General features: G+C 46.1%; 1 protein-coding gene across 4 annotated transcripts; it reads left to right on the top strand.

The window, feature by feature from the left end:
- Window positions 1-226: 226 nt before the first annotated feature.
- LOC136145687 (vacuolar protein sorting-associated protein 33A-like) lies at window positions 227-23,027 on the top strand. Of its 4 annotated transcripts, XM_065904237.1 has the most exons (6): window positions 4,627-4,756; window positions 6,225-6,409; window positions 12,500-12,616; window positions 13,694-13,868; window positions 17,726-17,772; window positions 20,901-23,027. In XM_065904237.1, exons 1-6 carry the CDS (start codon window positions 4,747-4,749, stop codon window positions 21,141-21,143), a joined length of 777 nt encoding a protein of 258 aa, XP_065760309.1. In that variant the 5' UTR covers window positions 4,627-4,746; the 3' UTR covers window positions 21,144-23,027. The 4 variants fall into 4 exon arrangements, with proteins under 4 accessions (XP_065760312.1, XP_065760309.1, XP_065760311.1 ...); XM_065904239.1 differs by lacking the exon at window positions 17,726-17,772; XM_065904238.1 differs by lacking the exons at window positions 17,726-17,772; window positions 20,901-23,027 and adding an exon at window positions 16,075-17,717.
- The last annotated feature ends 2,874 nt before the right edge of the window (window positions 23,028-25,901 follow it).

The raw sequence follows: 25,901 nt of genomic DNA, 5'->3' as shown, positions 1-25,901 counted from the left end.
CTCTGTCCTTAAACTCAACCAGCACCCAGCTCCGGTGCTCCGGACTGTGGAGAAGTCTGAATCGGGTCTTAGGAGGCCTCGGAACCCACGCGGTCGAACAAAGAGGCGGGCACTAGGACCCGGAGGGAGAATGGCAGGTGCTCGCCCATTCTGCTTTTCCGGGTTTGGCGTGCTGGCAGCGACTCTGGTCACGTGAACGGTCACGTGACAGCGTCGGTGGCCCACACGTAGGGGAATGCAGATCTGGTTGGCGTAGGGGGTAAAGGGGGCGGTGCGGCAAGATGGCGGCACACCTGTCCTACGGGCGAGTGAACCTCAATGTGCTGCGCGAGGCTGGGCGTCGCGAGCTGCGCGAGTTCCTGGACAAGTGCGCGGGAAGCAAGGTGAGCGACAGTGCGCGGCGACACCGCCGTCCGGCCTGGCCTCATCCGGTCCCTAACTGCCTGGGCTCCAAGTGTACTAGGTCCCCTAGGGCTTCCAGGGAGGAGACCTGGCGGAAACGATAAGTCGGGGAGAGGGGCCCATTGGTGGGGCTTCCATCGCTAAGTACGCGTGGCATCGCTGTTGTTTCGTGGCTGCAGAATAAGCCACCGTGTTGTCGCAGCCCTTCGTGAACCAGCTTGTGACAGGTGCCCCTCAGGTCCAGAGAGGCGGATCCGGTGCACCCCTGCCCAGTTCCCACCCGAGATATTGGAACTGGGGAGGCGGCCCCGCCCAGGAACGTAGCTGCACCGCTGTCCATTCATTACAAAGATCATACAGTGTCGTTATAGATCATATCCTCTAAAGAATGAACATAAACTACCAACACCTTGCAATCTGCTGCTCACTTGAATTGTGAGAAGTTGTAACTATCTGAGATTTTTAACGTCAGCTTACTTAGGGTTTGTTTGGTTTTTTTTTGCTTGTTAGATGTGTATTAGCACCCAACTCACAGTGGAATCAGAAACCGTAGATCAGGAACTTCACAGGACTTCTTTTAAGTGGTATTACCTCCCTCCTCTCCCCTTAGGATTTATCAGTCTTCCTAAGTAACTGGCAATATAACTCTGAAGAGAAGAGGAAAATTGGGGAAATTCAGCAGTCAGTATTAGAAAAAATAGGACCCCAAGAAATGGAGTGAGTGCTAGCAGCTATGGAGAGAAAACAAAGGCAGGCTAAGTCCTAGGCGCCCAATTCCAGCTCATTAAATAACTCTGAAATCTGAATGAGATCATGGATTGTATCAGTGTCCATACCCTGGTTGTAATATCTATTGTACTATGTTTTGCGAAATGTTTTCATTGGGGGAAACTGGACAAAGCATATTGGGTCTCCCTGTATTGTTTCTTTCAACTGAGTATTTGTAATTCTACAGATGTCTCAATATAACTTTCAATTTAAAAAAGAAAGAAAAAGAACTGACACTGGACTTGAGTAGTAGAAATGCTCAGAGGGTCCCGGAGCAATGCTCCGTGAGGTCGTTCTGTCCCAGGCTGGAGACCTGACTTCTTCATGCTGTTTATATTCAAGATCCTAATATGGCCTTGGACCTTTTTAAAAAATTAATTAATCTATTTTTATTTTTGTTTGCGTTGGGTCTTCGTTGTTGCCTGTGAGCTTTCTCTAGTTGCAGAGTTTGGGGCTACTCTCTAGTTTCGGCGTGCGGGCTTCTTCCTGCTGTGGCTTGTCTTGTGGAGCACGGGCTCTCGGTGCACAGGCTTCATTAGTCGCAGCATGCAGGCTCAGTAGTTGTGGCTTGCTGGCTCTAAGGCATGTGAGCTTCAGTAGTTTTCAGCATGGGGGCTCATTAGTTGTGGTTCAAGGGCCCTTGAGCGTGCAGACTTCAGTAGTTGCAGTACTTGAGCTCAGTGGTTGTGGCGCATGGGCTTAGCTGTTCTGAGGCATATAGAATCTTCCCAGACCAGAGATCAAACCCATGTCCTGTGCATGGCAGGTGGACTTCCATCCGCTGTGCCTCCAGGGAGTCCTGGGCATGTTACTTAAGCTTTCTGAGCCTTTAAAATTTTTCTCTTGTCAAAATAAACTTTGTAATACCTATATGAGAGGTTTTAGTTTTTATAATTGAATTGTATGCCACTTATAAAATAGTAGGTTGAACTGTTGCATTTGGTGGTTTCCATATGGTTCAGTCTAATAATAATACCGTGACACAGATACACAGCAAACTACAGTTCCTTGTTTCCTTTAATTGTTCAGTCGCTCAGTCATGTCCGACTCTTTGCAACCCCATGGACTTTAGCACTCCAGGGTTCCCTGTCCTTCACCATCTCCTGGAGCTTGCTCAAACTCATGTCCATTGAGTCAGTGTTACCATTCAACTATCTCATCCTCTGTCGTTGCCTTTTCCTCCTGCCTTCAATCTTTCCCAGTATCAGGGTCTTTTCAGCTATTCACATCAGATGGCCAAAGTCTTGGAGCTTCAGCTTCAGCATCAGTCCTTCCAATGAATTTTCAGGGTTTATTTCCTTTAGGACTGACTGGTTTGATCTCCTTGCAATCCAAGGGACTCTCAAGAGTCTTCTTCAGCACCACAGTTCAAAAGCCTCAGTTCTTCAGTGTTCAGCCTTCTTTATAGTCCAACTCTTGCATCTATACATGACTACTGGAAAAACCATAGCTTTGACTAGACTGAGCTTTGTTGACAAAGTAGTGTCTCTGCTTTTTAATATGCTCTCTAGGTTGGTCATAGCTTTTCTTCCAAGGAGGAAGCATCTTTTAATTTCTTGACTGCAGTGATTTATTAGCCAAAGAAAATAAAATCTGTCACTGTGTTCACTGTTTCCCCATGTATCAACCATGAAGTGGTGGAACTAGATGCCATGATCTTTGTCTTTTGAATGTTGAGTTTTAAGCCGGCTTTTTCACTCTCTTTCACCTTCATCAAGAGGCTCTTTAGCTTCTCTTTACTTTCTGCCATAAGGGTGGTGTCATCTGCATATTTGAGGTTATTGATATTTCTCCCGGCAATCTTGATTCCACTTTGTCCTTCATCCAGCCCAGTGTTTCACATGGTGTACTATGCATATAAGTTAAATAAGCAGGGTGACAATATACAACCTTGATGTACTCCTTTCCCAATTTTGAACGAGTCTGTTGTTCCATGTCTGGTTCTAACTGTTGCTTCTTGACCTGCACACAGCTTTCTCTGGACGCAGGTCAGGTGGTTTGGTATTCCCATCTCTTGAAGAATTTGCCAGTTTGTTATGATCCACACAAAGGCTTTAGCATAGCCAGTAAAGCAGAAGTAGACGTTTTTCTGGAATTCTCTTGCTTTTTTAATGATCCAGTGGAAGTTGACAATTTGATCTCTGGTTCCTCTGCCTTTTCTAAATCCAGCTTGAACGTCTGGAAGTTCTTGGTTCATGTATTGTTGAAGCCTCTCTTGGAGAATTTTGAGCATCACTTTGCTAGCATGTCAAATGAGTGCAACTGTGCAGTAGTTTTAACATTCTTTGCATTGCCTTTCTTTGGGATTAGAATGAAAACTGACCTTTCCCAGTCCTGTGGCCACTCCTGAGTTTTCCGTATTTGCTGGCATATTGAGTGCAGCACTTTAACAGCATCCTCTTTTAGGATTTGAAATAGCTCACCTGGGATTCCATCACCTCCACTAGCTTTGTTCCTAGTGATGCTTCCTAAGGCCCACTTGGCTTCAAAGGACAGTGATTAAATCTTAATTTTCCTTTGACCGCCAGTGACATTACTTGCCCTGATGCTGTTTTTTGTTTGGTTGTTTGTTTTGTCTTAAGATCCACACAATATAAATGTGACCAGAGCTAGTTACAGTCTTTGTTTATTCAGACTTTGAGGGCAGTAGTTCTACTATGTATGACTGCCATTTTCTGTTGATATTGTTGAAATTCTTGATATTAACTGTAATGTTCATTTCTTTCCTCTTGTAGGCAATAGTTTGGGATGAGTATCTCATTGGACCCTTTGGCCTGATTGCACAGTATTCACTGTTGAAGGTAAGTGAACTGTTTGGGTTTTGTTCAGGAATTAATAACTGTACTTCAGCAATAATAGTAAGATTTTGCATTTCCTCCTGAGTAAACAGCTTGCAGGGCTGTTTGGTCTTTATAAACACAGATGCTAATGTATGACTAACATTTTGTATTCAGTGATCCTTTGGTTAATGATTGTGTATTGATCCTAATTGCTCTTGTTGTTGTTGTTTAGTCTCTAAGTCATGTCTGACTTTTCTGTGACCCTTTAGACTGTAGCCCACCAGGCTCCTCTGTCCATGGGATCCCTGACCAGAATATTGGAATGGGTTGCCATCTCCTTCTTCAGGGGATCTTCCTGACCGAGGGATCAAACCTACATCTCCTGCATCGGGAGGCGGATTCTTTACCGCTGAGCCACCACAGAAGTCTAGCATTATATTATATGACTGTTACCTGGTATCTTTGATACTTTATCGCATTAGAGTCATTTATACTCAAAGACTGTCACAGTGACTTCATCCTGAAACCTTACTGTTAATATAACTGGCTTTGGGAAATCTAAATTTTGAGAACAAAGCATTGATGTGCATTGACTGGGAGTGTTTCTGATGTCCGAGTGTGACCATGATACTTAAAGTTGAGTGATTTTGTTAACCTTTTGTGTATGTGTTTTCTTAGGAACATGAAGTGGAAAAAATGTTTACACTTAAAGGAAGTCGTTTGCCAGCAGCCGATGTCAAGAATATAATATTTTTTGTCAGACCCAGGCTAGAATTGATGGATATCATTGCTGAAAATGTGCTCAGGTATCTCAGAACTTATGTTTGCGCCAGTAGGCATTAATCCTTCTAATGATTTTAATGTCCTAAGCTTTTCATTGTCAACCCCTTCTCTTGCCAGTGCCTTGGCTGGTGGTCTTTGGCTTCTTGTTTGTTTTTAATATTTATTTATCTGGTCATGCTGTGTCTTCGTTGCAGCACTCAGGACCTTCGATCTTCGTTGTGGCATGTGGGGTCTTCAGTTGCAGCATGCAAGCTCTTTTTCTTTTCTTTTCTTTTCTTTTTTTTTTTTTTTTACTATTTATTTATTGGCTGTGCTGGGTCTTTGTTGCTGCACATGGGCTTTTTTGGTTTCAGAGAGTGAGTTCTACTCTCTAGTTGTGATGTGCGGGGTTCTCTTTGCAGTGGCTGCTCTTGTAGTGGAGCACGGACTCAAGGGCACGTGGGCCTCAGGTGTTGCCACTCATGGGCTCCAGAGTGCAGGCTTTGTAGCTGTGGTACACAGCCTTAGTCGTTCATGGCACGTGGGATCTTCCCAGACCAGGAATTGAACCAGTGTTTCCTGCATTGCCGGGCAGTTCCTTAACCACTGGCCCATCAGGGAAACCCACGCGAACCCTTCTTTGGGATCTAGATTCCTGATCAGGGATTGAACCCAAGCCCCCTGCATTGGGAGAGCAGAGTCTTAGACCCTGGACCACCAAAGACGTCCCAGAAAGTGGTCTTTTAGAAAAACTAGGACAGACGTGGAAAAATACAAGAATGGAAATAGGAAACTTGTGACATTGTTCAAACAGTCTGAGAGGGCAGTCATCATAAAACTGCATTCTTTTAGGACAGCTACAATTTGGATATGTATCAGTAGAAAGGACCCTGGTTTTAAAAATGAACAACAACAACAAAAAAGCCTACCTCTAATGGTTATACTGATTACAAGGTGCTTGAATTTTATAAGCAAAGTAAGAGCTGATAAAAATTTAATATAGCATCCAGTCTAGAGAGGAAGTTCTCCCAGCTCCATCTGCACCCTGTGATATAATCGATTGATGTAGCTCCTAAAATCTTAAAAGCCATATGGGCTATTTTGAGAAGTCCACTGTCAAGGAGAGGAGAAAGAAGAGTCAACAGTGAGCTTTCATTTTAAAAGGAGTCTCTGTGGCTGCATTGGTTTGGTTAAAGAACCATTTGTTTTGAATAAGACACAGATACCCCATTTCAGTAAACCTCAGAGCTTTAATGCCCCTGAAAATAGTTAAAGAGAGAGCTAGAAAATACACGTATTGGCTGTGAATCAATGCTTGGTTTCCTGTCAGGGGAAAAAAAAAAAGAGCAAGAAAGTGACTGTAACTGTTTGGGTCTGAAAGTCAATGTCGTATGTTTATCTCACCTGCATTTATTTAGTGCTTTCTGTGTGCACGGCAGTGGGGATAGAGTAAGTGAAATAGTCCAAGACTCTAGGGAGCTCATAAGCTAACAAATGTTCCTTCTTTTGCAGTGAACAGACGTGGCTCAGCAAGAGATTTCCACATTTTGTTCGTGCCACGACGTAGCTTATTGTGCGAACAACGGTTCAAGGATCTGGGTGTTTTGGGATCCTTTATTCACAGGGAAGAGTACAGCCTTGATCTCATTCCTTTTGATGGGGATCTCCTATCCATGGAATCGGAGGGTGCATTCAAAGTAAGTTTGGCATTTTCTGTTTTAATATCAGGCTGTGATTTTTGCCAAATTTATGAGCTTGATGGTCATTTTCATCTCAGATGTATAGCAGAATGATTCAGTATTTTTGCAGATTATATTCTATTATGGGTTATTATATTAGGTAGAGTTTCATGTGCTGTACAGTATATCCTTGTAGCTTATTTTTTTTTTTTTTGAACTAGTTGGTATCTGTTAGTCCCATACCCCTAACTTGTCCCTCCCCTCTTCCATGCCCTGCTAGTTTCTTATCTTGCCTTTTTTTTTGGATGGGGGGCGGTGAAGTAGGAAAGAATAGCTTTATTGCTTTGCCAGGCAAAGGGGGCCACAGTGGCCTACTGCCCTCAAAACTGTGTATCCCCTCCTGGAGGGAGTAGTGAGGAGTTTTATAGCAATGGTCCAAAGAGGGCATGATCAACTTGTGGACACTCTTCTGATTGGTCAGTGGTGAGGTAAGTGGGAGTCAGTATCATCAGCCTTCTGATTCCAATGGGTCTGGAGTCTGCATGCTTAATGAGCAGCATACAGTTAAGTTCTGCCACCTGGTGGGGGTGTCAGTATCTGGTGTCTGGACTTACTGAGGCTCAGGTTCTTTGTGTCTCAGCACAGAAGGAATTCAGTGAGAGGCAAAGGGATAGGCAAGAAGTAGATTTATTAATAAAGGACACTTGTAAGAGATGCAAGCCGGCAGGCGAGGGAGCTCTGCCACTACTAGTTGGTTTTCTATGTCTGTAAGTCTGTTTCTGTTTTTTGTATACATTCATGGTATTATCTTTTTAGATTCCACATATGAGAGACATCACATAGTGTTTGTCTTTCTCTGTCTTATTTCGCTAAGCATAATATTCTCTAGGTCCATACATGTTGCTACAAGTGGCACTATTTCATTCTTTTTTAATGGATGAGTAATATTCCATCGTACCCTTGCTAAGTTGCTTCAGTTATATCCAACTCTGTGTGACCCTTTGGACTGTAGCTCTCCAGGCTCCTCTGTCCATGGCATTCTCCAGGCAAGAATACTGGAGTGGGTTGCCATGCCCTCCTCCAGGGGATCTTCCCAACCCAGGGATTGAACCCAGGTCGCCTGCATTGGCAGGCGGGTTCTTTACCACTAGTGCCACCTGGGAAGCCCAATGTTCCATTGTGTGTGTGTGTTTGTGTATGTGTGTGTGTATATATATATCTCCACACACCCCCTATCTTCATAATCCATTCATCTGTTAATGAGCACTTGGGTCGCTTCCATGTCTGTTGTAATTAGTACTCTTATGAATGTTGGGGTACATACAGTATCTTTTCAAATTAGCATTTTTGTTTTTTCCAGATATATATCTGGGAGTGGGATTGCTATTTCATATGGCAATTTTAGTTTTTAAAGGAACCTTCATACTGTTTTCCATAGTGGCTGCACCAATTTATATTCCCACCAGGAACGTAGGAGGGTTCCCTTTTCCCTTTTCTCCATACCCCCTCCAGCATTTATTATTTGTGGACTTTTTAATGATGGCCATTCTCACTGTTTTTTCTAGTAATTAGTGACATTGAGCATCTTTTCATGTACCTACGTGGCCATCTGTATGTCTTCTTTGTAGAAATGTCCATTTATACCTTAGGCTTATTTTTTTATTGGGTTGTTTATTTTTTTGTTATTAAGTTGTATGAGCTGTGTGTATATTTTGGAAATTAAGCCCTTGTCCATCGCTTTGTTTGAAAATAATTTCCCCCAGTTCATATGTTGTCTTCATTTTGTTTATAGTTTCCCTTGCTTTGCAAAAGCTTATAAATTTGACTAGGTCCAATTTGTTTATCTTTGCTTTTATTTCTCTTGCCTTGGGAAACTGACCTAAGAAAACATTGGTATGATTTATGTTAGAATGTTTTGCCTACATTCTCTTCTAGGAGTTTTATGGTATCATGTGTTATATTTAAGTAAACATGGCACTTAAGAAAATTTTTTTATTGGTTGATTTATACTTTTGGCTGCAGTGGGTCCTTGTTGCTGTGTTAGGGGGCTAGTTGCAGCAAGCAGGGGCTACTTTCTAGTTGTCTCTTGACTTAGTTTATGGTAGTTTTTGCTATGTGTACTTTCTTTCTTTTTAAGTATATTCTGTACTCAGATGAGTGCACGAATGAGGAGTATAAAGTTTGATGGATTTTCACAAAGTGAACACACCTGGGACTCTGCTTGAAAAAAAAACAAAAATGCTACCAGGATTCCAGAATGCCTCCTTTTCCACTTCTAGTTACTCCCCACCCTATGTGTGTTTTCTTAATGTAATCATGCTTATCTGTGTTTCCTTCTTTGAATTTTGCATATGTGACAGTGATCTTGCTAGTCTGGAGACTAGAACTTGTGAGAAGCACTGGTGTTGTGCCCAAAATTATTTGAAACTTTTCTTCTGTATTATGTTGTCACTGTGATCACTGTCTTCAAAGAGTTAACCTGAGGAAGAAACTCAGTGGCACCCCTGATGAATTTTATAACCAAGAGAGTTTCTTGGCTCTTTTTTTTAAAGTCATGTTCCCCATTGTTTTGCTTCCACCACACCTCTTCCAGTGGTGGTACAGATTTCTCCACCTACCCCCTGCCTCACCGCCAACCTAATGTTTTATATGAAACATACAGAAAAGTTGAAAGTTGAAAGAATGGTACAGTGAACACCTGTAGACTCATCACCTAGATTCTAGAATTAACATTTTTCTGTATTAACTTAAAATCATGTACCTATAATGGTGTACCCTGGTGTAATTAATTCACATCTGTGCAATTAATGTGACTCGGTAGCAGCTGAGGGAAACTTGCCCTGGCATGATAAACCTGCCCAGAGGAGAGATTTCCTATTTATCTAACCGCTGGTTTGCAAGAAAGGACAGAATTCTTTTCTGCCAAGAATTTCAAGCCATTGGCTGTATATTTTCACTGAAGATTCTGTTTTAGAAATCAAGGATTTTGCCTGAATAATAAAGCTAAGAATTCTTCCTAATGTTAAATTCAAGTCCAATTTCTAATAGAGGTGAGGTAATTATACTTATTTATTGGATTTTAAACAGTGAGCATCATTAGGTTTTTGGTTTCTTTCTTTTTTTTTTTGACATCAGGAGACACACATGAACCTTCTTGTGCTTTGGGGACATGATTTTGGTCGTCTTGAACATTATACTGTACAGAATGTGGGAATTAGAGTTCAGTTCAGTTGAATGCTCAGTCACAGGGCTTAAGCTGTTTTGGCCTTCACTTGTACATGTAGGAATGAATACATAGAAAATCTGCCTACCTCCTTTTCAAAAATTGCAAGATACTCTACTGTGTAGACATGTGGGACTTTGGGGTCAAAAATACATGTATGTTTAAATGTTAGTGGGTGTTAGCATTTGTCCCCTCCAAAAATGTCCTCATGGCTGAAATACCAGGTGAAACTCCACAAGCACAGAATAGTGGGATATTAGGACAAATAATCACCCACCACCAGTCATATGACAACAAAAAATTTAAGATAAATATCTATCCTCAATTTTTAAATCTTTTAAGAGATAGAATTATAAAAGGAATATCTTTATAGTAATGTAGCTTTCTAAATTTAAAAAATTAATACTACTTTGAGAGATGTTCTCTAATTTTATTTTTCTTAATTTTTGTCTTGGCTCTGCTCCGATAGGGAGTTTTAAGTAATTTTTCCATAAAGTATATCTCTGGACATTCTTTTTTTTTTCATTTATTTTTATTAGTTGGAGGCTAATTACTTTACAATATTGTAGTGGTTTTTGCCATACAATGACTGAATCAGCCATGAATTTACATGTGTTCCCCATCCCGATCCCCCTTCCACCTCCCTCCCCACCCCATTCCTCTGGGTCTTTCCAGTGCGCCAGTCCTGAGCACTTGTCTCATGCATCCAGCCTGGACTGGCGATCTGTTTCACACTTGATAATATACATGTTTCGATGCTGTTCTCTCAGGTCATCCCACCCTCGCCTTCTCCCATAGAGTCCAAAAGTCTGTTCTATACATCTGTGTCTCTTTTTCTATCTTGCATATAGGGTTATCATTACCATCTTTCTAAATTCCGTATATATGCGTTAGTATACTATATTGGTGTCTATCTTTCTGGCTTACTTCACTCTGTAATGGGCTAGTACAGCCACTGTGGAGAACAGTGTAGATACTCTTGATTTGGCTGTGCTGTATGCAGTGAAATGTTAGCATTGCCAGGCTTGGAAGAGCCACCAGGCATTACTTTCAGTGAAGACTGAGCATCCTCACAGGCTCCTTCCAGGCACAGCCCCCTTCCTCCCTGGGGCAGAACAGATGAATTCCACCCTCTCATCCTGAATCCCTCCAGCGTCCCCTTCCTCCTGGCTTTGGAGGCTACAGACATGTCAGGAGGGTCAGTGAGGGGTGTCTGGTCCAGTGTTCCAGTGTGACTAATGAGTGGATGATGATGATTATGAAAAGGAAAAATCCAAACGATTTCTAATTGTTATATAATAAAATAATAGAAAAATAAAATAATAAAATAATTTGTTAATAATAAAAGCTATATATTAATATAACTAGAAAAACTAATAATTTATTTATATTTTAATATTATATTAATAATGTTAATATTATTGTTAAATAATATAAATAATATTAATGTTAAATATTATTAATATTATAAATAATGACAAAAGCTCACATAAGCACTCATATGTTTCAGGTCCTGGGATGAAATGTTTTACATGTGTCTTCCTCATTTAATCCATATGCTATGTTGAATATACTCCTTCTGCAGACAATCACGCATAGAGAGATTATCTAATTGCCCCAAGCACCAACTGGGAAGTGACACAGCTGAGGTTAGGAACAAGACAGCCAGAGTCAGGAACCTGTGCTCCTACCAGTGTCAAAACTGCTGGAATCTCTCCTGTCACTTCCTAGCTGGTTTTTTGTTTTTTTTTTAAATTTTTTATTTTGTATTGGAATATAGCCAATTAACAATGTGGTTTTTTCATTTTTATTATAATTTTCATAATTTGTTGACTTTTTAGATTTTCTTGAGTTGTCACTTTCGTATATTATGTTTCTTTTTATTTCTATGTTTTATTTTCAATTGGAGAATAATTGCTTTACCATGTTGTGTTGGTTTCTGCCATACAACGTGAATCAGCCATAAGTATATGTATGTCCCCTCCCTCTTGAACCTCCCTCCCACCTCCCCCCAGCTGGTTTGGTGTGTATTTTTGTGTCCCTTTTTCTATGCCAAAAAAGTACACGTTTGCCTACTTTACAAAATATACCTTGTATACTTCATAAGTTAAAATATATTTTCTGAAAATGGGATCACTCTAAAGATTGTTCAGCTACCCCTTTTTCATTTCTCAAGATGTTATGGCCTTCCCTTGCTGTCAGTGTGTATGAAAATCTGTGTGATGTTTGTAAAGACTGCCACGTATTCTGTTGCCAGGTCACCTGGGATTCTGGGGTTCAGAGAATATGTGCCGTTGTGGGTATCGCCATATGACCTCCCACAGTGTCCTCCTAGCCTCTACACTCACCACTGTGAATGAGAGGGCCTGGCTCCCTCCGAAGTCTTTCTTGGTAGTAGTGGTCTCGTCAGTAAGTCATGTCCGATTCTTTGTCACCCCGTGGACTGTAGCCCGCCAGGCTCCTCTGTCTGTGGGATTCTCCAGGCAAGAATATTGGAGTGGATTGCCATTTCCTCCTCCAGGGTATCTTACTGATCCTGCTTGACAGGCAGATTCTTTACCGCTGAGCCATATGGGAAGCCCGTAAAATCTTTTCTAATCAGTAGCTTATTCAAGAACTGGTAGACTAGGAGGAGTTCCTTCCAGAAGGCTCTGCCCTGGGAGAATTGCTTCCATAGGTGTCTCCTGATGGCAGAGCTCTTGGGCTCCTGGCCTGGGCTGCCAAACAGTAACTTTGTAAACTGGACCCCAGTCTGCAGCTTCCTGGCACAGTGGGGAAGTGGAAACCATCTTACCCAGTGGCTGCCAAGTCCCAACACCAGACAGAGACAGGCATCGCAGAGTACCCAGGTGACCGTGACAGTAACCGGCCCTTTCTCTCCACAGGAGTGCTATCTGGAAAGTGAGCAGACCAGCCTGTACCACGCAGCCAAGGGGCTGATGACCCTGCAAGCTCTGTACGGGACTATCCCCCAGATCTTTGGGAAAGGAGAGTGTGCCCGGGTGAGAAACGGGAGATGCTTCTGGTGGTGGAACAAGGGCCCCTTGGTCCCTGGGAGGGGGAGGAGTGGGGATCTGTTTTGATTTGAAAATTTGCATACTTGCTGAAATTTCTTTATAGCTCCCAAATCGGCACAGTGTTTTGCAGATACACTCAGGGAGGCAGTAATTTGTATCATCCAGTAATTGAAGTTGTACATGTTCTCAGCTGAGATCACAGCAAGCAACTCTGTGCCTTCAGCTCATACCATAAACAAGTGTGATCTTTGCCTTTATAGTACCGTGCAGTATACACTCATGGCCACTTTTGTGTGTGTGTGCATTTTTGTGCTTTTTTTTTTGGTTGGTGATTTCACTGTTAAAATGACCCCCAGGGGTGGTGTGGAAGTGCTATCCAGTTTTCCGAATGTAGGAAGGCTATGATGGGCCTTTAGGGAGAAAACTCATGTTAGATGATTTTCATTTAGGGGTAAATGATAGTGTTCGAGAATCAACAGCATATATTTAATGTCTTTAAATAGAACACACATAAAACAAGGTTATATATTGATCAGATAATGAAACTGTTGTAACCAGAGACTCAAGGAGCCCTCACCCTAATGGCCCTGTAGAGCAGTGGTTCAGCATTCACTGATTCAGCATTCACAGTGACTTTATAGAATAGAACTTCTGTGATTAATAGAAATGCACTCTGTGATTTTATGCCTCGTTGAGAAATAGTTTGTAAAAGTGTAAGTGTTGGAATGGGCGTCCAACATGGAGTGCTCTTCTGTCGCTGTTTATTTCTTGTCTATCTCACTCTTCCACCATTTGTCTCCAGTTTTTACTTTTTTGATACTTTCCATTTTTAGCTGATTTTGTTTGTTTGTTTGTTTGTTTTTTTGGCTGTGCCATGTGACACATGGGTTATTAGTTTCCTGACCAGGGATCAAACCTGGGCCCCTTGCAGTAGAAGCGCAGTCTTAACTACTGGATCACTAGGGAAGTTCTAGCCAATTTTTTTTTTTTTCAGTCCTAGCCAGATTTTTAAATCTGCTTATGCCCGGGAGAGTCCCACCTGATCCCATGTTTTGTTTCCAGCAAGTGGCCAATATGATGATCAGGATGAAGAGAGAGTTTACAGGAAGCCAGAATTCAATATTCCCCGTGTTTGATAACCTCTTGTTGCTTGATCGGAATGTGGATTTGTTATCGCCTCTCGCCACTCAGCTTATGTACGAAGGACTCATTGATGAAATTTATGGCATTCAGAACAGTGAGTAAAGTAATCCTGACTTTTACCAATAGGTAATCTGATAGGAATATCCAAAAGACCAGTTAAATTTTTTTTTCAAAGAAAAACCCATATTCCAAGCAGTATTTATTATAGTGGATCAGAGAAGAAAAAATATGCCAAAATAGTAATTCAGAAGAATTAATGTTTTTTTTCAGAAGACGCTTCCTTTCTAAATAACTCAGAGAGTATTTGGAAAAATTAAAATGCTGACTTTAGACCTACAGACACTAGGATTCAGTGACACCTGAGCAGACTGTCCTTGTTGTTCACACATAGGCTGGCGAGTGTTTACTGCACAGGACTATGTGTGACCCTGTGAGCAGAGGCCCAGGGCTAAATGCAGGCGGCCCTGCAGTTGGAGAAAATAGATTCCAAGCTGGGCAATCATTCAGGAAAGCTTGTGGACGAGGTGGCTTTTGTACTGGGTTTGGAAAGATGGGTAGAATTTATCGGGGCATTGCTGGTGAGGGCAGGCAGCGTAATACCTGTGGGGAACCGTGGGGCAAATGGCTTGGTGAGGCAGAGGGCACAGCAGGGTACATTCTGGGAGAAAGGTGATAACAGGAGGTTGGACACACTTGATAATAGACTTGAAGGCCTGCTAGAGTTAGGCTTAACAGACAGTTGGGGTCAGAGGTCACAAGTATGTTTTATTTGGTTTTGACTGCATGACTTGTGTCTGTTCCTGTCACTTTTTAAAATTGGAGAAGACTCTACTAATGATCTTGATGTGTTCCATGTCTTTGAAAACCTATGAGGCTCTGGCAGCCCCATGACCACATTCCTATGTGGCAGCTGGTGCCCAGTGAAGATCCCTTCTTTAGACAGGCCCTTCTCTCCAGATTACCACAGACTCTACCACTCCTGTCTCATCCAGGCCTCCTTCCCTCATTTACATCAGCCCCAGTCTCTATCGGCATCCTGAATTATATCATAGGGAGCCAAGGAATAGCCTTGGAGGAAAGCATGAAGACAGAAAACCAGCTGGTGGTGGCCAGGATTCAGGACAAGGATGGGGAGTCAATTCCTATTGGGTACAGGATTTCCTTTGGGTTTTTTGTTTTTTAATTTTTTTATTTGGTTGCACCACAAGGTATGTGGTATCTTAGTTCAGGAAGCAGGAATTGAACCTGCACTCTCTGAAGTGGAAGCATGGAGTCTTAACCATTGGACTGCCGGGGAAGTCCCAGGGTTTTCTTTTGGGATAAAAAAAGTTCTGGAACTAGATAGCAGCTGTGGTTGTAGAAAGTTGTGTATATAATAAATGCTTTTGTAAAATGGTTAAAATGGTAAGTTTTATATTAGGTGTATTCTACCATAAGAATGCATGGATAAACAGATGGATAGATGGATGGCCAAGGGAGTAGATGAAGACACAACCATAAAGAATGGTTTCCACAAAGCAAAGTCTTTAATGTTAAGGCTGTAAAAAGTCTTATTTTTAAATTATTTGTTCCAAACTTTGGCTTTTTTTTTTTTTTTTTGGCTGTGTTGAGTCTTTTTTGTGGTGCAGGGGCTCAGTAGTTGCAGTACCCGGGGTTAGTTGCCCCGTGGTTAGTTGCATGTGGGATCCCAGTTCCCCGACCAGGGATCAAACCCAAGATCCCTGCATTGGAAGGCAGATTCCTAACCACTGAACCACCCAGGGAAGTCACCAAAAGATGGCATCTTGACTACTTCTAAAAACTCCACTTCATGGACAGAGGAGTTCTATGCTAGATAGTAGGTGGGAATCCCGGCACCCCTCTGCTCACACTGGGACAGGCCCCTCCCCGCAGAGGGGCTCCAGGCGCCCCAGACCCGACACCTGTCCGCCCGCCCCTCGCCGCCCTACCTTAGCCGTGACGCCGTTGCACAGGCGAGGAGCTCGCGCAGCGGCGCCAGGTGAGCACCGTTCGCTCTTCTGGTCTCCGGCGGAGGGCGGGGCTCTGCGGCGCCGGAGGTCGGGCTCGGGGGCGGGGCTTCTGGAGGACGGGGCCCCTCCCACCCCACGCACCTGCGGGCCAAGAGGTCCTCCAAGAGGTCCTCCCCGGCTCTCCTGGCTGTACCCGGCCAGGCATCTGCTTCCTCCGGCCAGCTCCCGGCTCCTCCCTGGCCAGCCCCACCCCAGCTACCCCGGCCAGCAACCCCCTCCTCCCCTCCCAGAGGCCAACCCCTGCCCCCAACACCGTTCCTCCCTGGCCAGCACCCCGCTCCCCGGACGCACGGCAGCGGCCGGACAGACCGGTGTCAGAACTGGACCGGCCGGACTTCAACGGTATCAGAACCACCTTTAATCCCGCCCTACATGATGAGCCCCCGGAGCGCCTCCTCCGTCGAGCGCCACTGGATCAGCTGGATCTGGATCTCCACCGTCAGAGGCTCGGGCTGATAGTCACTTTAGTACACTGAAACCAAAGATTTTATTTCTGAGGGAATATGAAAATGTGAATCCGGAGCGATGAGCGGGTTGGCGGTGCACGGCCGACCCGGGCGACTCTGTCCCCAAAATACAAACCTGACCTGGGTCCCCAGGCCAGCACCGTTTCAGAATCGCCCTAGGGTCTTAACTGTAATAAGGCATAAATCACATCTAATCAAGTCATTCAACAAGCTTCAATTTGAGTTACAAGATGAACTAACTGCTTTTTCTTGGGACATCTTTTTCGCTTGAAAGAAGGCTGACAAAATATGGTTATTTCTGCACTTTGGTGGGCCCAGTGGCTAGGACCCCACACTCCCAATGCAAGGGGCCAGGTCCATTCCTGGTCAGGGAACTAAATCCCACATGACCCGGGGCAGCCAAATAAATACATTTTTTTTATTTCAACGTGAATATTTGGCAAATATTTTCTAAAAAGGAATGAAGCAAGCCTGGCACTCCAGGCAAAACATCTGAAAGCATTTGGATAAATACATTTATAACATTTGCACTTTCAAGTAGAACTTTGTAACATTGTATCTGCCACCATGAACTTAACAGTTTTCCAATATAGGAAGACTTGTCCAATGATAGGTTTGATAATAAAGAAGGTGATTTGGAGATAATGGATAAAGAAACATGTGAACAGTTGGAAAATGTGTGTAACTCAGTGAACCAGTATTTTACAAAAAACAATGACCAGATGTTAGCAATTGTTCATGCATAAGATAGATGTTCAAAATGCAGTGTTTTTTGTTTTTTTAACAAAAGGCAATGTAGACTAATGAATTTAACATAACTTATTATGAAAAACTTCTTCCATATAGATTGTTTCCACGTTGTAACAATCTTCTTTTAAAAACTACTGGTTGTCAAGCCTGATGTAATGTCAAAGAATATCCACAATTATTTAAAAGTGTATTAAGGTATTTCCCTCTTTTCCAGTTGCATGTCCATGTGAGAATAGATTTTCTTATACACTTTAACTACAGCAAACATCACAAAGACTGACTGCAGAAGCGCCTCTGCATATGTGGCTTCCTCAGTTAAGCCAGAGATTAAAGAAATTAGCAAAAATGTAAAAAGTAAAAGCTTTCTTTAAGCTCATTTTAATCCCAGGGCTTAATGATAAAATTGCTTAAAATCAGTGATAAAGAGAAAACTTTTAAAGCTTAAAGAGAGAGAAAAAGAAGGACACATTATATACAGAGGAACAAAGAATAAAGATGACATTAGATTTATCATCAGAAAAAAAAATGCAAACCAGAGGACAGCAGGAGAACAGCGGACATTTAAACACTCAAACTTGAAAACTGTCAACTTAAATTTCTCTCTTTTCTCCCCACTCTCCTTTGGGGGCTCCAACTCTCTGGATGTGATTTCCTTTGAATTTATAAGTCACTGATCACTAATGCTCTGTTCATTTTTTTTCCAGTCATTTTTCTCTCTGAGTTTAACACTGGATGGTTTCTACTGCTTCAAGTTAGTTTCCTCAGTTTTCCTTCTGCATTGTCTAATCTGCCATTAATCCCACTGAGTACATTTTTCAAGTGATACTGTGGTTTTCATCTCTAAAATTTTGATTTATCTTCCATGTCACTATGTAACATGGTCAATCTTTCCTCTAGCTTCTTGTCTATATGGAATATAATGACAAAAACAGCTTTAATGTCCTTGTCTATGAATTCTATAATATATGTCATTGCTGAGTCAATTACAATTGATTCAATTTCATTATATACTGAATTGTCTTGCTTTTTTACATGCCTGGTAATTATTCACTGGGTGGCAGACATTGTGAACTTACCTTGAGTGGCTGGCTACCTCACCTTGGCTTGGCTATTTCTGTATTCTTATCAATATCCTTGGGTTTTGTTTTAGGACACAGTTAAATCTGACCCTTTCAGGTCTTGCTTTCCCTTCCTGCTCAGAATCTGTAGTGTTTCCCAGGGTATTGGGTTCAACCCTTTACTCTTCTATCAACAAACTCATATTTTCATGGCTTTAAACACCATCTATAAGCTGATTCATTCATTCAGTCGATGTGCTGGGAGCTGGAGATTGCGTGGATTTAGAGAATACAACCATAGCTCCTGCCCTATGAGAGCTTACTCGTGTGTACATACGTATGTGTGTGTGTGTTAGTCGCTCAGTCGTGTCTGACTCTTTGTGACCCCATGGACTCTTTGCATCCACCAGGCTCCTCTATCCATGGGTTCTCCAGGCAAGAATATGGGAGTGAGTTGTCATGCCTTCCTCCAGGGAATCTTCCTAACCTAGGGATCGAACCCAGGTCTCCCACATTGCAGGCAGATTCTTTACCATCTGATCCACCAGGGAAGCCCAAGATCTCACATGCTGCGGGAAAACTAAGCCCGTGTGCTGCAACTACTGAGCCCGCACTCTAGAACCCATGCTCTGCAACAAGAGAAGCCACCGCGGTGAGAAGCCCTTACACTGCAACCAGAGAGTAGCCCCCATGCACCGCCGCTAGAGAAAGCCTGTGTGCAGCAATGAAGACCCAGTGCAGCCATAAATAAATACAGTTTTAAAAATTAAGCATCTACACAGATTCACATCTATGTAGGTATCATTGTGATACCTGTGATCATTGTGATTTCCTGTAAAGGAAAACACAGGATGCTGTGAAGAAGATAAAGGGCCTAACCCCAACCAGATGATCAGCTTCCCTGAAGAAGGGCCACTGAAGCTGACTGACCCGAGAAGCAGCAGCGGAGTGAGTGGGAAGTGTAAAGTAAGTACTCTGAGTAGTCTCCCCTGTGCAGGCTAAGGAAACTGCAGTCGTTCTGAGTGAAGACCACCAGGTGGTCTGACCAGGGCAGAGGAGATGGAGTCAAAGAAGAGGAGGCAACTCAGCAGCACTGTCAACCTCGGGAGCTCTGGATGCAACTTCTCAACTTCACGTCCCCAAAGTTGAGCTCATCTTCCCCCCGGGGGCCCCAATCTCTGCCAGGCAGAAGTCCCCCCTGCACCTGCCCCCAGTCACCAGGTCGGCCTGTTTCGTCTTCCTCACAGCTCTCTGCTCCGTCTTTTCCACACCATCCCCACCACCCATGCCTAAACTCAGGCTCTGATTCTTGCCTTAATGCTTTTTTTTTTAAGGTGACTTTTTTTTTTACAGCGAGAGAAAATTCTCCTAAAATTCAGAACATTTAAACCATTTAAAAGCGTACAGTTTGGTGATTTTTAGTAAATTTACAATATTGTGCATCCATCACCACTAATTCCAGAACATTTTCATCACCCCAAATGGAAACCCATTAAGCAGTCACACCCCTTTCCCCTCCCCCACTTCCAGGCAACCACTGATCTACTCTCTGTCTCTATGGATTTGACTAATCTCAACATTTCATATAAAGTGGAATCATACACTACGCAGTCTTTGGTGTCTGGCTTCTTTCCCTTAGCACTGAATTTTCAAGCTTTACCCATGGAGTTGAATGTGTCAGGGCTTCATTCCTTTTCATGATGGAATAATTCCCCATTGTATGGGGACTTCTTGGTGGTCCAGTGGCTAAGCTGAGTCTGAGCTCTCAATGCAGGGGGCCTGGGTTCGATCCCTGGTCAGGGAACTAGATCCCATACGCCACAACTAAAAGGTCTCAAGTCCCACAGCTAAAGATCATGCATGCTGCAACTGAAGAACTGGCCTGCTACAACTAAGACCTAGCACAGCAAATAATTTTTTTCTTTAAAAAATCCCACTGTATGGGTAGATTACATTTTACTTATCCAGTTCATTCACTGATGGTCATCTGGACTGTTTCCACATTGCCTGCTGCTAACAGCACTGCTGTGATCTTACCTTAGACTTTTGCAGCAGTCTCCAACTGAGCAATGTCTTCCATCTCTCTCCATAAGCCAAACAGTTCTAAAAATTAAAACTTACCTATTTCAATGCTGCCACTGCCCACCCAACAAGCCCAAGATTCTCATACAGCAAAGAAGCGCTAATGCCCTGCAGGAGCTTCCCGGGTGGGGCTCACATGGTAAAAGAACCTGCCTGCCAATGCAGGAGACATAAGACACAAGTTCGATCCCTGGGTGGGGAAGATCCCTTGGAGGAGAGTTAAGTATTCTTGCCTGGAGAATCCCCATGGACAGAGGAGCCTGGGCCATAGTCCATGGGGTCACAAAGAGTCAGACATGACTGAGCAACTGAGCACGCCCTGCAGGAGCAAGACTACCGCTGAGCTGGAAGGACACTGGGCACCCCGAAGCCTCCCCTCCCCTCCCTACTCCATCCTGGCCCCGCCCCAGGATGCCTGTCCTGCCCAGGTCCTGACCGCGGCAGGCCCCTGTGCACAGGGCCACAGGGAAGACTCAGGGTTTGGTCCTCAGCGTAGGCATGTCCCTCCCGTTGGCTGGAAGATAGGATTCTCCACCTTTCCCTCCCTTCAGTCCCCAGTCAGACTGACCCCTCAGGGAGTCCTGCTATATTTGTGCCCTTCCCCCAATTCCTGCATGGAAATCCCAGCCCCCCAAGGTGATGCTGTTGGGAGGTGGGGCCTTTGGAAGGTGATTATGTCTTGAGGGTGGGGGGTGGGCGTGGGGGGAGGCGGTGGTGACTCTGGCCCCTCTCCCACCAGGTGAGGACCCAGGGAGAAGGTGCCAACCAGGAAGAGGACTGTCACCTGGTGCTGCTGGCATCTTGGTCTTGGACTTCACCTCCAGAGCAGCTGGAAATCAACATCCGGTGTTTATTCGCCACCCGCCCTGAGGCAACTTACAGCAACCCTAACGGCCCAGGGCTGGTCCTTGGTAAACCCTCCCTGCCCTCTGCCCCTCAGCACCTACCTTTTTTACCTTTCTTGTTCTTCTTTGCATCCTGAGAGAGAGAACCACAGAGTAAGTTCCTCACTGGAGTGGGGGGGTACCGGAGGAGGGGTGGGTACAGACCCTGGTGGGTGAGAGCTCCCTGGCTCTTGGACCAGGGAGGTGAGGCGGGGTCTCCTCCAGAGGAGCTGCCCGGCCTGCCCGTTTGCCTGGCCCCTCGAACTGAGGTGACCCTTGTTGCATGCCCCCACCCCGCCTTCTTGTGGTTCTGCTCCCCCTTCCCCATGCCACCTCCCTCTCCCTCCCCTCCCCCTCCAAGACCAGGCATTTGTGGGCAGGGGAGCGGTGTGTGTGTTGTGGGGGGGGCCGTTATACCCTGTTAAGTGTCAGCTGGTCAGCTTCCAAGGTCCGGATCACCCCAAAGTGGCACACAGTCGACACGAATGGCTCCCCCGCCAGCAGGGGCTCCAGGACCACCGGGCTGCTGCCCAGCAGCCGGAGGACGGGCGGGTCCTGGTGCAGCTCCTTGGGAAGCTCCTTCTGCTTCTTGCTCCCTTTTTGCGCCTGTGGAGAGAGGCCAGTGGGTGGACGGGGAGGGCAGGGGCCAGGAGCAGCCTCCCACCACGCAGGCCGCCACTCCCACCTGGAGGTACCTTGGGGGGCTCCTCCCCTTTGCCTGACTTGTCTTTGCCCTTCTTGTCTTTCTCCTTCTCCTTCTTGTCCTTTTCTGCTTTGCCCTTCTTAGCAGCCAAGGGACTATCTGCGGAAGACGGCTGCTCCACAGGCCAGGAGAGAATCTAGTGGGTGGAGGTGGGGAGGGGGCTAGCCAGGATCTTTCTGGAAAAGCACAGAGACCGTGCCAAGGCTCCTGCCAAGGCAGGAGCAGGGCTACAGATGCCCGACAGAGAAGCAGAGCACAGGGACAGGGGCAGCGTATGCACCCTGGAGAGCGCGGGCGCCCACCTTCTCCTCCACAACGGTGACCACGGTCCCCGAGAGCAGGAAGGCCTTGAGTCGTACCAGGTCCCTCAGCGTGTGCTGCATCTCGTAGTTGCAGGGGATGACGTCAGACCAGGGCTTGGGGACCGTGCTGAAGAGCACTGTCCTTGGGAGGAGAGAGGCCATATGGTGGGGGGCTGTGCCATCCGGGGAGGGCTTTGAGAAGATCAGCAATACGTGGGTACAGCCAGGAACAGAAGGCCAGGAGGGATGGGGGCACAGAGAACAATAAACACCCGGTGTGGTCTGGGCCCGGCCCCCAACCACGTGAGCATCCTTACCCTGGGGATCGGCAGAGCTGGGGATCCAGGAGTGGCCGCAGCTTGGCCAGCTCTTCTGCAGAGTCTATGGACCGTGGCAACGGCTCGGAAGCACCAGAGACAATGGACTCCTCCAGCTCCCCCGACTCGGACAGGGAGGCCAGCCCAGATTCCAAGGACTCTTCTACATCTTTGATGATTTCTTCCAGAATGTCCTCATCCAACTGTTCCATGCTGGGAGGCTTGATGATCTGTCAAAGACGTGAAAATACATTCAAGACTGCCAGCCTCAGAGCTCACGCCTGACAAGACGTGCACAGCGTGTGAACGGGCACCTGTGCTTGACGGACGTAAAGCAAAGAAACACACGGGCTTAGAGGGCAGGGAGTTAAAAACCAACCAACCGAACAAACAAAACACCTCGTCTTGATTCTTTGGAAAGTTCTATGTTAAGAGTAAAGACAGGGACTTCCCTGGACGTTCAGTGGCTAAGACTCCGAGTTCCCGATGCAGAGGGCCTGGGTTCAGTCCCTGGTCAGGGAACTAGATCCCACATGCCACAACTAAAGATCCTGCATGCCAGAACAAAGACAGAAGATCCAACATTCTGTAACTAAGACCCAGCACAGACAAATAAATAAATGAATAATAATGGTAAAGAGTAAAAATAGTAACCATTTCTTCACAAGTTAGGAAACCCTCACATTTCTCCTAGTCGGATGACACTGTTGGGTTTTCTTGTGATGGGAATGGAGAGGGGAGGTATAGGGGAGTTGGAGAACAGGGTTGGGAGGCTAGCAGCCTAGTCCCGAGAATATGGGCTGCTCCCTTGTTAGGTCCTTTGCTTTCGTTTCAAGGGGGATTAGGAAGGGGTGAGCATGACTGAGAATCACTCCAGCTTCAAGGGGCTTCCCAGGTGGTGCTAGTAGTAAACAACCCACTTGCCAATACAGGAGATGTAAGAGATGTGGGTTTGATCCCTGGGTCGGGAAGATCCCCTGGAGGAGGTGATGGCAACCCACTCCAGTATTCTTGCTTGGACAAGCCCAAGGACAGAGGAGCCTGGAGGCTACGGTCCAGGGGATCACGACTGAAGTGACTGACCACACCAGCAACACCAGCTTCAGGAAACGGGCTGAGCAGAAGCTGCCTTCCTGTTCAGAGGAGGGTATGAATTGGAAAGATCCATGTTAAGGGGCTTCCTGGGCCCCTACAGCCATCCTGTCTGCACAGGGGACTGAGAACCCGAGAGCAGAGCTGCCCCAGGCACCCACCTCGGCCAGGACGCCACCGTATTTACTTCCTTCACCTTCTTCATCTTCCACAAAATCGTACGTCACATAGTAGTTGTAAGTGATGAAAGGGCCTTGGGGCCCTGGTTCTGGGTCCAAGACCGAGGAGTCCAGCACCCCTCGGAGGTTTCCAACAGTCACCAGTAACTGCGCCTCGGGCGCCAGGAGATCTGCAGGAGGGAACGGGCAGGGGTGAGGGGAACCGAGGGATGAGATGAGCAGACAGGGCAATGAGGGCGGGTGAGCACGCCTCCTGCCTCCTGCCCTGAGCCGGGCTGAGCCTCACTTTGCAGACTTGGCTTCATGCCCCAGCACTGCCAAGTTCAACACGCAGGGAACTGGGGTAAGTCTCAGGGGCATCCTGGTGGCTCGGACAGTAAAGAATCTGCCTGCAATGCGGGAGACCTGGCTTCGATCCCTGGGTCAGGAAGATCCCCTGGAGAAGGGAATGGTTACCCACTCGAGTATCCTTGCCTGGAGAAGTCCAAGGACAGATGTTACAGTCCATGGGGTCACAAAGAGTCAAGACACGACTGAGTGACTAACACTTTCACTTTCCTTTGGGTAAGACGCCCCTCTTCAGCCTTGTTTTCCTGATCTGTATAATGGAAACGGCAGGAGCTGCTTTGCAGGATGCTTGCAGATGGAGACTATGTTACTTTAGCCGGTGCCTGACACGCAGGAGGAGGAGCTATTATTAGCCATGTTTCATCACCCTGACCTTGAGAAGACTCTGGTACAGCCACAAGGGGGTGATCTCAAGCCACCAGCAAGCCAAGAAGCTGATTTAAAGAATGTTTCCCATCTGTCTCAGAAGGAAGGGAGGGGACCATGATGGTCCTGACCCCCTACCATTTCTGTCCCCAAATCTCAATCACGTGGATCAAAATCTGGGAGAGAACTCTGCCCAAGAAAGTGAGTTACACCTAACCGGGGTCTGAGTCAGCCGGGGAGCTGGGTGACAAACAAGACGTGTGTACCCAGTAGGGTGGTGGGTGGGCCGGGGGGCCCTCTTGACAATTCCCCCATGCCCTGCGCCTTGGCCCCCTCACCCTCGCTGTGGCTGAGCCCCCGGAAGAGATGCTTCTCGCTGGATGCCACGGTGATGTCGTCCACCACGCAGAGCCTGGCCAGGCTGTCGATGGTGAGGCCCCGGTAGTGGGGCACCAGGGCCAGTGGATTGCCCTGGAGAAGCAGCAGCCTGAGGTGCGGCGGTGTCTGCAGGCCGGCCACCATGCTCTGCAGGTCCGTCAGGTTGTTGAAGCTCAGGTCCAGGGAGACGAGGTTGGGCCTGGAAGGTGAGTGGCACGGCCCAGGAGCACGAGGCCAGGTGAGCAGAGGGGTGGGGACGGGCAGCCGTGGTCTTGTCACTGCATCTGCCAGCACCCCCAGCAGCCCGAGTCCCGGCTGGACAAGGCCCGGTGCTGAGGGCAGGATGGGAGACTGTGGCCCGCCCTGACACCCAGGCCTCGGGCCGCTCTCGACCCAAGTTAGCCCCCTGTCCGGATGGAGCCCCCGGTTCCCCCGACCCCCTCGCTCTTGCTGTGCGCAGAGGTGGCTGTCACATCCTGCCTCCACTCAACTTGTATGTGTATAGACCTCTTCTCAGCTAACCATCTGGCTATCTCCCATACATCTAGAAGGTTCTCAGCAGAGATGGACAGACTGGTGAGGAAGGTGGAGGCAGGCCTCTGGACGGAGGAGCCGTGGGGATGGGGTAGGAGAGCCCGACAAACGGGGGCCTGGGAAGAGGGGGTGTGAGGCTCGAAGGGTCTAGAAGCTACAAGTACCACCCCAGAGTCAGATCAGGCCACAACCATGGGAAGCTGTGGCCTGGTTCGTTCCTTTTATTTATTTATTTTTTTTAATATTTACATATTTATTTGACTGCGCCAGGTCTCAGTCGTGGATGTGGAATCTAGTTTCCTGACCAGGAACCAAACCCAGGCCCCCTGCTTTGGAAGTGTGGAGTCTTAGCCCGTGGACCGTCAGGGAAGTCCCTGGTTTGTTTCTTGGGGCACGTGGGTGGAGAAGAACCATCCGCTAGGGACAGAGGTGGCATCCCGCACCTTCCACCTGGTGGCTGGCCTCCCTCCTGTGCAAACCAGAAAGTGAACGGATTCCAGCTCTAGGAGTAGAGGCAATAGCAACAGTTCACAGGGGACACCTCATCAGCACAATCCCGCCGTCACACGCGACCATCTCCCCGCCGCACCTGCCCTTCTTCCCTCCTCTCATCCTGTCCTGATGTTGACCAGCCAGT

The sequence above is a fragment of the Muntiacus reevesi genome, chromosome 13 (genome assembly GCF_963930625.1).
Source record: "Muntiacus reevesi chromosome 13, mMunRee1.1, whole genome shotgun sequence".
Lineage (NCBI taxonomy): Eukaryota > Metazoa > Chordata > Mammalia > Artiodactyla > Cervidae > Muntiacus > Muntiacus reevesi.
The sequence above is the reverse complement of the archived record's forward strand: the minus strand, read 5'-3'. Positions and strand labels throughout refer to the sequence as shown.